Source organism: Semicossyphus pulcher, unplaced genomic scaffold, assembly GCF_022749685.1.
Source record: "Semicossyphus pulcher isolate SPU_LCO1_2020_fin unplaced genomic scaffold, fSemPul1.0.p SCAF_1, whole genome shotgun sequence".
Taxonomy (NCBI): domain Eukaryota; kingdom Metazoa; phylum Chordata; class Actinopteri; order Labriformes; family Labridae; genus Semicossyphus; species Semicossyphus pulcher.
Window position 1 is genome coordinate 12,699,075 of NW_027211603.1, and position 12,879 is coordinate 12,711,953.

At 41.1% G+C, this 12,879-nt stretch overlaps 1 protein-coding gene across 1 annotated transcript in view; it reads left to right on the forward strand.

The window, feature by feature from the left end:
- The first annotated feature begins 562 nt into the window (after positions 1–562).
- Positions 563–12,879, forward strand: part of gpc5a (glypican 5a) — a 136,412-nt gene continuing 124,095 nt past the window's right edge. Inside the window, exons 1-2 of the mRNA XM_069657996.1 lie at positions 563–923; positions 4,997–5,158. Coding sequence (XP_069514097.1) covers positions 776–923; positions 4,997–5,158 — 310 coding nt within the window. The 5' untranslated portion in view covers positions 563–775. The remainder of the gene's footprint in view (positions 924–4,996; positions 5,159–12,879) is intronic.

Sequence of the window (12,879 nt, forward strand, 5' to 3'; positions counted from 1 at the left end):
AATTTTTGACGTGATGAAGTTTAAGTTGGTTTAGAAAAAAGTATTTAAACCAGAAATATTAAGTCTAACGAATACCTTTTTGAATCTTTTAATCTTGATGTAAAGTTAATATTTGAGATATGAGGAGAGTGGAAAAAAACACTTAGGTTTCACGTTTTACTACAGCACATGAAAGCACATTTACACCTTGCTTTTTAAACTTGCTATTTTTAGTCAAAATACAGCCTACTTACAAAATAATGGGCAGAACAAATTTCCTCAATGAACCATGCCTTTATTGGTCATCGTATCACTTAAAATTCGCAGAAGCTACTAATCCTTTATGTAAGTAGTTAAAAAGATTAAATATTTTTTTGTTTCAGATTTACTTAATCTCTATAACTTTCATTTTGTGGGTCATTTAACAACAGATCAAGAGGTCTTAAATTCAAGTCAAAGTCTGTCCACTAGGTGGCGCTGTCAGGCCGCATGTCAGCTGCACATCCAGCCGCGGAGTGCAGGTAACGTTACGGTTCCGCCTCTGCTGTCGGTCCAACCAACTTGGACAACATGCCGCCTTCAAACAGAGGAGTCTCCCCGCGGTAACTTGCTCTCTGTGTGGATTTAAATGTTTGTCTGGAGCGTCACATCGAGACGAACACGGACGCCACATGATCGAAAGTGAATCCTGAAATGTGGACGCGACTCACCTGAGCGGGCTACAGGTTCAGAGGGCACCACAACTTCAAACAGGCTTCTTTTTTGTGCGGAGTTTTAACCCGGGATTTTAATTAAAATGGGTGTGCTGTGGACGAACTACATCTTCCTGGTGTGTTGCTCTGGATTAGTGTTCGGGAGCACAAACAGATGCGACGAGGTGCGAAAAGTTTTCCAACTCCGGCAAATTGGACCGAGTCAGTTATTGCCTGCAAGTCCCAGACCAGGTATGTTTGAGGTCATCTCCTAGACTGAACAATTCTGTGTGTGATAATCGGAGATTATTCTCCTACACTCTAATGAGCCATTAATCTAAATGTAGCCACATATCTGCGTCAACATTAGGCTCCATGTTCTTTACTTAGGCTATCTACATGGCAACCAAAGCATCAACATGTCAACAAGTGAATGAGAGATATACAGCTCAGGCGTTATTCAAACCAACATTACCTCCCCGTAGAGCTCATTAACTTCGCTGAAACTTTTAACCTGTCATTTTCTGCCTTCTTGAAGTCTGTAGTTACCAAACACACCTTTTAAAACCCATTTGAGAGGCGTGTGTGCAGTTATGATAATGATATAGACACAAGAACAGGAGAGCTTTGAGCTAAATTACATCGTTTTGTGTGACTTTTAAATCAAGCTTTTAAGAGTCTGAAATCACAGCACAAATATTACTCCATTCCTCTGTACAGGAGAAATATGTTCTGTGTCTTATGTTTAGCAGTATTTCATTGATAAGAAGTACTTTTTCAGGATTAGGTTTGGAGATTTTCCGGTTTTTGGAACAACAAAACAGCCTATAAAAGCCACCACTCATTGTTTACTTCTCTGTATTACCAGTACATGAGCTAATATAACTTGTGCTGCCATAATCCCATGAAACAAGGAAGCTAAAGCAGCTGAGATTACTTCTTGGTCATGATGAAAAAATAAACCAAACCCTGCTCTTTTGGGCATTCAAAGTAGATAAGTGGCTTTGGGGGATAAACAGGAATTATTGTGTGTAAAGTTAGGTAAACTAGGGTTCACTTAACTTTCCGAACACCACCCACAACGCAACTCCACATGAAACTTCTCTGAGTTTTTTTTGGGGGGGTGGATTATGGGTGTCTATATTTCATGCTGGCTGTCACTGACTTGCCTTCTTGCTGCTGCTGCTGGTCTCTGTGCCTCTCTTGGAAAAGTAAATCTTAATGGTGTTGACTGCCATCCTGCCACAAACTACTCCCTATAAACTTCACCAGCCCTTTCCTCTGCTGCTGGGAGGAAACCCACTCAATTGACAGAAAACCCTCAAACGCCCCCTAAACCTCTAAATAACCCGTATAATGCCATCAACACTCCTGCCCCATAATCACGCCCATGTGGTTGTATGGATACAGAACGCTGTGCTATTTCTTTGCAGAGTTGTAATTGAGGGCTGCAACTAATGATATTTCATGTGTCAGTTATTTTCTAGATTAATCGATGAGTTATTTAGTGTGTGAAATGGTTCTCAGAGAGCCAAGAAGATGTCCTCAAATCTCTTGTTTTGTCCAAAACTTTTGGGTTTCACAGAGGAGTAAAAAACTGTAAGATATTCACATTAAACAAGCTGGAATCAGATATGTTTGCCTGTTTTTGTCTTAAAGAATTACTGAAACGGATTAATCGATGCGCAAAATTCTTGGCGATATATTTAGTAGATGACAACTAATAGATTCATCATTGCAGCTTTAAACCTTCTCCTCCTTAAACCACTCCAAGTTTAGCATCAACGAAATCCTGTTAAAACACTCGCTACTAATCAAAACTGCACCTCTTCTAACCTATCTGGCAGCCTCACAGTTAAAACCCATTCAACCCCTACTGAAATACTGTTTCCTTGATGGAAAAATATCACTGAAATACATCAGATAACGTAAAGGGGGCGATAGGAAGTATTGTTGATCCTAGAGCATGATTTCAGACAATATCTATACTTTGTTTGGTGCTTAGGTAAAAAAAAAACCTCCAGAAATGTTGGTGACTGTCTAAAAAGTTGTGTTAAAAAGCTCTCAGTTTGGGTCAGAAGTTCATCACCTCACCCACTCAAAGATGCTGTCTGCGGTGTTAGAAGTGGAAATAGTTCTGGTAAGCATTTAGAAAAGCAGGACCTGAGGCACTTTCAAGTTGTCTTATCTGGGAGAGTTTGAATTCCTCCACGTGTGCCATCGCCCGCTCTGCTCCCTCCTCACTCTTGAACCTCGCAGGGAGCTGATAGCGTCTCTGGCAACATCTCTGCGAGCTCTGCCTAGGCATGTCAGAGAGGCTTCTGCGGGGTTTTGGGTCGCTTTTAAGATGTTTTGATTGTCCCGTATGTGCGCAGATTGCTTACATTTGCTCATAGTGGAAAACCTGAGACATGGCTTGGGTAAGGTGATAACGCTCTGACTCAGATCTTCTGTCAGGTCCCAGTTGTTTCGGTTGTCTTGCTTAACTACAGGATTCTTTAACTTGAGTACTTCAAGACATAGAAAACGTTACCACATTTTTAGGCATATAGATTAAGCTTGTTTTTAGATTTTTGCCAACATTTGCTCACCGAGTACTTTCTTCTAGATTGACCGCAACGACAAGACAAACACCTCTTGTTGGTCAGTCATTCAAACAGTTGGGTACACATATATCAACATAGATTGTGATGAAATTCATGAGATTCATGGCCCCCAGGCAGACTATGATGATCTCCTGACTCTTTCTGTGGCACCATAAGCAGTTTGACTTTGGTTGTCCCTGAGATTTTATCCAGTGGGAGAGATGTTAGGATCCCATTTTTTCCCCTCCTGATATTGATTCCAATACCTAGACTTGAGTACTGGCCAATAGTGAGTGTGACCTCAGATATGAATGCAATAAAAATAATATACACTTTTTTGGTAGAAAAACGGTGATCACTGATATTTTTATAGCTCTAGCACCATGTTTGTGTTGTCTGTTATTTGTTATTAAACCAGAGGCATCGAGGCATCGAGGCACTGGATACTAGCCAATACCTGATACCACATTTTAGGTGGTATCGGAGGCCGTGGCCGTGTTATAGGCGAATTAGCAAGTGTTTTTATTATCATAATTTAAGATGGTAAACATGTTAACCATTATCCCATGAGCATAATAGCAATGCTCTTGTAAGTGTGTTAGCATGCTGTTGTTAGTGGTAAGCTAGAGTACTGCTGTGCGTCAGTACAGTCTAACAGAGTTAGCATGACTTTAGCCTGTTCTTGTTCTCTAGCTCCGTGGTTCCTTCTCGAGTCGCCCAGAATGACTAAGTGTTCGCCAACCCCATCCCTGTCAGTCAAATATCAATCAGTTCAATCCTTTAAAACTGGCTATAGCTGCTATAGCAATACTTTGGCACAAAACTGCTACAATGACTTGAATGAATTTTTTGTGTCCAATCAGAACTAATGCGCACGCACACGTTGACTCTCACAAACACACTAAATATAATCTATTCTAAAACAGATAATGTAACTGGCACATGTGATGTAATGTAAAAAACTATTCCCCAGTTAAATGTTTATTTTTTCTCCACAACCACCTGGCGACCCCCAAAATTATCTTGGGACCCCCTCTGGGGTCGTGACCCCCAGATTGACGACCACTGCTCTAGCTGATGAAGGCTGCTACAGGAAGGGAAGCTGCTTGTCAGTTTGGACATTTGTGACTTTATCACACAGATAATCCAGAAGATAGTTAGACACACTCAGTTATTCACACCTTCAGGGAGTTTTGGGTGTCAAATCCACCTGATTGGATGTCTGTGGAATGTGTGAAGGAAAGTGGAGCAGCCTGAAGAAAGCGAATAGCAAATCCTCCGCCCCAGTTTATGCCTGTCATGTATTATTATTACACTCCAGTCTCAGAGGTAAGCATTCCTGTCTCAGAAAAATAAACAGATGGTGATGAAAAGAAAAAAAAAACCCCAGTTTAACAACATGTATCTATTGTGATGGCTTTTCCTAAACCCAAAAGACTTAAACTCTTCATAGCAAATATTCTGTTTGCTCCACCACAAAAACAGAAAGATTTTCAAGCCATTCCTAAAACTTTAAATCTAATCTGTTTCCTAAAAGCCCAAAATGATATGCCTGCTTAATTCATACACGCTAAACCAAAAATAAATCACTTTTATTCCACCATATTGATGTTAACTTATTGTATCTTGTATTCTCCTGACAGTGCTATGTTTCATATTGTATATGTTGTTACACTTGCACCTTGAGAAAAAGGTCTATAATGTTTGAAGATCACACCATGTAATCTCAATGACTCTCAGGTTCAGACCTTCAGGTGTGCATGTCCAAGAACCTGAGCTGCTGCACCAAGAAGATGGAGGAGAAGTACCAGGTGGCGGCCCGCAGAGACATCCAGAACCTCCTGCAGACGTCCAGCTCCAGCCTCAAGTTCCTCATCTCTCGCAACGTTGCTGCTTTTCAAGGTAACTGCTCTGTGTGTTTATTCATCGCTGTTGTAAAGATTGAACTTCATAAGCGTGTGCTGAGATGAGGCCGCAAATGTTTACACGGATAATTGTACGTGTGTAGATGTTTGTGTGTATTTCTGAGTCGGGGTATGCATTAGGAGTCGGTGTTTGTGTGGGTGCTGTAAAAACAGTGGATGAGTCAGTGTGTGTGTGTGTGTGCGTGCGTGCAGCAGGGCACCACTTCAGAGCAAACAGAGCCAAGTCTGTGCTCCCTGCAGATCTACAGCTACTCTGATCTGGAGATTAGAACGGTTTGCTGAAGGCTGTCTTTAAAGGTGAATATCTGTCAGGAAAATGCACTGGAGCTTTACCTAATCACATCTCTTCCTGTGCAAGGTGTCCTGCTCTACTTTACCCTCATAAGAAAATCTAATCCTCATATTTAGAGCGCTGGAACGCAGTCATCCCATCATACACGCATAATAAACTGACAGCTTCCCATCCCCACGTTTGTTTCCACCTCTTCCTCTCATTGTTTTCCATTCCTCTCCATCCTCTCACCCAGCAATGACTGACACTTAACATACAGGCAACAACTTGCTTCGTCTGCGTGCTCGTCCTCCCCGGCCTGGGATGTCTCCCCCACTCTATCTGGTAGCTGTCATATGACTGCTGAAATGGGTGGGCAACAAATACAGAAGCTTATGACTTGAACGTGCAGACGTATGATTAAGCTAATTCACTTTAATGATGTCTCTCTGTTTTAAGACGCGCTGTTATCCTCCTCCAGAACTCGAATGATTTACAGGAGAGTCGTGCATGATCACAGTGATTTAGCTGAGGTTTGAAGGGGCAATGCCATCATCAGATGACGTGTGTACTCAGCCTCTGAAGGTGGACTAAAATACTCAGCATTTATGATGATGTGTATGACGCATGCCACCACTAAAATACTGTTAACTTGGAACAAAGTTGCAAACTGTTTTATCTAAGTTTAGAGCAGGTTTTCTTTCTAAAGGAAACGTCTGCTGCTATTTTATTTATTTCATCTTTAGTTTGTTGATCTTTCAATACTTCTCTTCCCTGTCGATCGCAATTAGCCCCAAATTAAACTGGTAAATCTTTACAAATGGCTCACAAAGATGAGTTTTCTTCTCCCAGAACATGCATTTTTAAAGCAAATGCATTGGTAACTTAAAGGAGCAATTCACCCCTGGAAAAAGCCACTGTCAGTCAAAGCTGGTGTTCTTTGTCATCGATAGAAGCAATAATATTTGAAATTCGCGCCATAGCTGTGGAGAAAGTTGTACAAACAGCTCGTGGTTTCGCCCATTCTACATTCCTACAACACCCAGCGTGCATTGCGCCCCTCCCTCTGAAAGGAACGGAACAGCGAGAGACGCTGGAGTGAAATACTACCCTATCGCTGCAGGCAATGGCTCAGAGCGTTACAGAATCTGAAATACGACGAGAATGTACAGGTGGATCATCTAAAATATCTTCAGGTCTGCAGTCTACATTTCAAACCTGACTATTTTGAATGAGACACGACATCGGAGGCGGGCGTCCTAGATTGAGGAAGTGTAGTTTAGCAAGCTCCCTGCTTTTTCAGGGCCCATTGGAGAAGCGGATAGCGTCCTAAAAAGGCACAGAGCGATATTGCATTTTTTTCCTACCATAAAGGCATTAGCTCCCCATAATAACATGATAGGACTAAGATTGAAAATCGGCGACCTGGCCCTTAAAGTAAGGAGTATATATGTAGGGGACTAGTTTCAGCAGCGGATTAATACTTATTCAGTGCTCTGATGAGTGTTTATAACAGCAGGACAGCTTATGTTAAATGGACTTAAATGAAGGAACAAGTTGCACAGTGAAACACAGTGGCTGTGTGGTGTGTTTTTAACAGTGTAAGACAACAATGGAGGTTTATGGCACAGAAAAGTGAGCTAAATCAGGCTTTGGCTAAACATACAGTACTTGTTTGAAGGATCAGTTCTCTGTTGATTCTGGCCGTGGAATTATTATTATTATTTGACAGTCGGAAAATAAACCACCAGCCTTGTCTCTTTAATAGGCATTTAGCCTTCTTTGATTTCCGTAGATGTATTTTTCTTTCTGCTCAGAATGTCAGTTTCTGAGCTGGCAGGTTCGTTCACACAGGGCCAGTCAAAAAAGTCTGCACAAAATGAACAGCGCTCACATGGTTTCATCTGAGGAATGGCAGCCTGTGTGCACTCCAGCCAAACCAAACAGAGTTCCCTGTCAACATCGGCTCTCATCAGTCAACAAACATTGGCGGCTGCCTCCAACTTCCAGGCTGCATAACACAAGTGGCAACAGACGCTCAGCAATTTAGGTCTCCATGTTGGAGTCACAGCCGCAGTATAGACGCTCTGAATATTACATGTCATGATGTTGTGTTCCTGAGGTGTTTTTATGATACGTGAATCTAGAGTACAAAGTAAAGCTGCAGCTGCTTATTAATTCATTATTGATTAATGTGATGATTATTTATTGAATAATTGTGTGGTTCATAATTCCCAAAGCTTGATTTGACAGATTCAGATGCTAATTAATCAAACCAACAGTCAACAACTCCACTGAAAACAACGCAAATATCCAAATTTGAGAAACTAGAACAAGAGCTTAATACCATGTTTGGTATTTTTGCTTGAAAAGACTTCAGCCATTACTTGCTAATATCGAAAAATATTGCTTTTAATTTAATGTTTATTGACTTTAAAGGTGACCTGTGGAGTTTTCAACCAACCAAAAATGAGTTTTAACATTAAGTTTCTCACCAAAACCCACTTAATTATGCATCAATCCATCCATCCAGCTTATCCTGTTGATGGTCGCAAGGGGCTTGAGTCAATCCCACCCGTCATATGGCGAGAGGTAGGGTACACCTTGGACTGATTGCCAGTCAATCACAGGGCTCCTTTATAGATGGATGGATGGATGGATGGATAGATAGATAGATAGTCAGTCAATAGTGGCTGTATGGAGGTACTGCAAATTTAAACATGATGAGTAGAGATTTATAACCATAAATAAGTGAGCGTTAAAGTGTCACGATGCTTTAAGTCCTGGTGTAAATTCACTTTTCCGTCTGTGCGTTGTTTGCTTCCCCCTTTCCCTCACCGAGAGGAGTTGTACAGTCTTATGGCCAGGGGGACAAAAGAGTTTCCGACCTGCCTGTGGAACAGGACTGGGACTAAACTCCTCTGCCTATTAAGGTTGTTTAATAAAAATGCAAAGTGCAGTTCCTTCAATATAAAACATATACAAAGCTAATTTTGTTCATTTTTAATTACTTTTGTATTTACACGCACATTGTCTTGTTCTAAGCTTACTTTTTTGCACATTGCTTTGTTCGTCAGCGCGTTACTGTCACCAACTGTCACTCAGGGGAAGAACAATACGCACAAAAAGTGTTCCACAGTACTATTGGTGTGTCAACATCTCTACAAGATATCCACTCAGTTTACAGCACAAGTTTGCATGCAATCCGATGAGTTTCTGTAGTTGTATCCTTGTCCGTAAACGGAACAATTGTCTGTACTCACTCATAGATATTGTGAGAGACATACACAGTCACATTCCCAGAAAGGCAGCTTGATTGATGAAGGAAAATCCAGAACAGATGCAAGATGCAACAAGTTACCACAATGATCAATGAGGCAAACAGTAAGACAAGTTTAAAAAGACTATAAACACACACAAAGCCCACTGCTATTAACCGTTTTGTTTTTATATATAACGTGTGTGACCTCCTAAGAGTAGCTGCTATCTTAACTTACTTATTCAGTAATCCTTTGAGCTGTAATCCAAACATATCTTCCCTTGAAAGTAATTAGTAGGATCACATCTTTAATCATCATGACACAGCTACAAACTTCAAATTACACATGAAAAAAGTGCACTACAAACCAAACTGTCCCTCCCTTCCTGTTTAGATTTGTTTGTCTTTCTCTCAAAGTAAATCCCTGTTGATAAAAGCTAATACTTGTTCAAATGTTAATGCAGACTTTTTGACTCACAGCCCAACATATCTGTTTACATCCCACACACACGCATACGCATACGCATGCACGCATACACACAGGAGCCACCCACGTGGCATTGTTCTGTCGGGCTGTAGAGGTTTTAAGAGCCTTTGTCACATGGAAGAAAACTCTGTGGCACCATATGTATGGGAAGCACGGAGGAACAAAAATGTCTGGCAGCTTCTTAGATCTTAACAGAGTGGAAAAGAGCTATTTTGCTGTTCATGTGCAGACATAAAAGAAACACAAGTCAAGCATTTAATCCGTCCTCCTATCTAGGGAGCGTTCAATGATGCTGAATTAATTTGAGCGAATTGTTTGTTATCCATCTTGTGTGACTGTGAGTTTTGTTTTGGGGTGTTTTCAGATGATAATGGAAGTGGAAAAGGGCCAACAAGTTTACAACTCATGCTGGAATTGGAATAAAATCTTACATTGACTCTCTGCCCTCTCTCCCTCCTGTAGTTTTACTGCTCTGCTTCACTATAAACACTTTTTCAGAGGAGGAAAATAGACAGTAGGTGGGTGGGTTGAGGTTTTGCAGAAAAACAAGTCAATTTGTTTTAGTCTCCGAATGATTGGCAGCCTGCACTGTAATTTGAGAGACAACAGAGAACAAGCAGAGTGTTTAATGCATTGCAAACACAGACAGGAAGAAGGACGAGTTAAAAGGGGGGCGGCTAATGTGGTCATTTGTTTTGTGCAAAAGCCTTCAATTAGGCATCTTTATATGATGCAGCTGAAGGCAGAGGGGGCATGGAGAAATTAGAGGAATGTAGATGGATTACAGTCTGAAACACTCAGGAGACTCTGAGAATAACAGCAACCAATATAATGCTGTTTAAAATAGAATTTATGCGCATGTTTTTGTGCTTTTAATGGGTCTTCACAAATCTTCATGGGCATGTTTTATGTAGAAAAAGCACTCAATACTTTAGCATAATGAGCAGCACAAACGCTTGAGCAGTTAATTATGAGAGGAACTTCAAAGCACGGCTCCTCCCGCAGTTATGGTTTATTACATTTTTCTCCTTTCTGCAGAGAAATATGAAACATTATTTCAATATCTCGTCCTTAAATGAACCTGACTGCTGCCTTTCAAGTTATCTCGCTGCCAAAAGATAGCTGGACAACAGGGGTAGAAAAACCTGAAAAAAAGACCGAGTTGATGGAATAATGTCAAGCAGCCGGCCTTTGAGCTTTGCAGCACATCTTTTTTTCCTCCCCTCCTGCCCCTGGTCTGTCAGTAAGTCTCTCAGGATTGCATGTTTTCATTCACCGGTTGTGAGGTTCCTGCGCATCGAGCACACAATGCACAAATATGCGGCCTGCTGAGCACAGCTTCAGGGGAGATCTTTTTTCATCCCGCGCAGGTTTGTCTTACATCCATGGCAACCAACCTGTGCAATCCCAGTGCCCCGTGGGGCAGGACTCAAATAAAACTCAGACACAGAAACCACAGTGAATCAGCTGTTGAGATGTCTGAGAGAGTGTCTGAGAAGTGGTGCTCGAATCGCAGCAAAACGGTCTGAGATCAGCAGATCAAAGGAAGGCCCTGCTTTTGGTACAAGCTTTGATTCAGAGAAGCATTTGGAAAGCATCGCCATGTGCTGACTACAGAACTGAAAGATACTCCAGCTTATGTCAAATATAAAATCCTTATGGGATTTCAGAAGAGAAGGATTTTGTTGGAACTTGCTCCCTGCTGGTGGAGCAGTCTGTCATGGTCCGACTGAACCTGAATTCAACAACAAAAAACGTGTACACTCAGTAGGGACAGAACATCAAGGAAATATACAGGCTAATTCAAAGATAAATATAAGGCTACTCTCTGTTAGCTAGGCTTAGCATAAAGACTTGAAACACGGCTCAGTCTAAAGCTAACAATTTCCACTAAGCCCAAACGAATTAGCATAACTCCCAAAATGTCAACCGATTGCTTTGTGAGACTAGTTTGACATTTTGGTCAATAAGAGGATGGAGAGATTAATACCTGTCTCATATCTGTTTGTGAAGTATTAAGCCAGTTTCAAGGTGATTAGCATAGCCCTAGCATAAAAACTGAAAACACAAATGAACTGAAGCTAGCTTGGCTCAAATCCTTCTTTCAACAAATCAATCAAACTCATTTCAACAGGTTATCTGTTTTTTTAAGTTGAAGCTTACATTTTTTTTATTTCAACTGATGTGTATTAATTCATTATACCAGGACTAAGTTAACACAATGGTGCCTGAGCCTATAGCCCATAATGAAAGCCCTTGCATATGCTTTGAACTAGGCGATAATATATAAGCAACCAGAGTTATTGGTGTGTTTTCCATCACCCTGCAGTGGTTTGCCAGAGAAGATCGAAGAAAAATCGCTCTTGCACTCACTTGTCTGTGAGGCGCCAAACAATTTTTTCCGTTGTCTGTTAGCACTGCATAGGTGGTTACTCAATCGCTGTCCGAAAACACACCTTTAACAACTGCCTTTCGCCATAGATGCCACCAAAGAGATAAACAGATTGTTTCTTTAGTCTGTAAAGAAATAGAAAAACAACTGTTGTAATTTTACAGAGAGCTATGTGCTGCAATTGTTGCTTTCTGTGTACAACGACTGTCTGGAGATGTTTAGAGAGGTTGCCTGTTGGAGACTCCAGCCCAGCCTCCGTCTTTTGAAAAATCCTGTTTGTGTATGGATTAATCACACGACACACAGTGAGTTAATTTGTGAGTTTAGGGGTGTTTGTAGCTGTATTTTTGTAATATTTGGACAAAGGTCGGACCAGCTGTTTCACCCTGCTTTGAATCTGTATGCTAGGCTAAGCTAAGTTAAGCTAATATCTTCTGGATCTAGCTCAATGCAGGCACAGGTATTACGGTGTCTCTTCTCTTTAAATGCTACAAAAATGCCAATTAGTACTTTTCTAAAATGTTGAACTATTCCTTTAAAACAAGAGACGCCTGCTTGTGCTGTACACGCACACTCATTTAAATGACAAACAAAGTCAAAAATTTGGTCAACAAAAAAATTGATACGAGGTACCACAAGGTGTTTATTATAAAATCCCATAATTCACCTAAAGCCTCCAGAAATATTGCCTGAACACTTAATTGGACCATATTTTAATTAAACCCGATGCTACTGTAACCTGAATGCAGCATGGGGCTTTTGTGGCCATTAACCCTTTGTGGCTTGTGGTCTTCCTTCCAGTCAATGTCTCATTTGGTTTCTAGCCTGGGAAGAAAAATAAGTTTCAGTCAACATGACTCACAGGACTCCCGCAGACACAGTCAGCCTTTGCTTTTTTATTTGCTCTGCTTCTAATTGTGAGCTTCTGTTTTGTTGGAGCTCGAGTGTTTCTGATGAATGTGAGATCAAACAGTGAGGACTGAGTGCTGGTTGTCGTTGAAGTGGAAAGGTAGCCCGTTGTGCTCCGGACTTGCTATTTGCACTCATAAATGCTAATTGTGTTTCTGTTTACCAGCTTTTAAAGGATCCACTGGCCATCTTTTACTCTTTGAGTCGAAAGAGGAACATAGTTGAATGGCAGCGGCCTCACAGCTTGACTGAGTGGAGACCACAATCAGCCGTCAAATTAGACGACACAATCTGTGCCAAACATGGAGGTCTCAGTGGGGGGGAGTAAAGTTGTTTTGATTGCTGCTGATTAGATAGATTACTTTTTTTGCAGCACAATT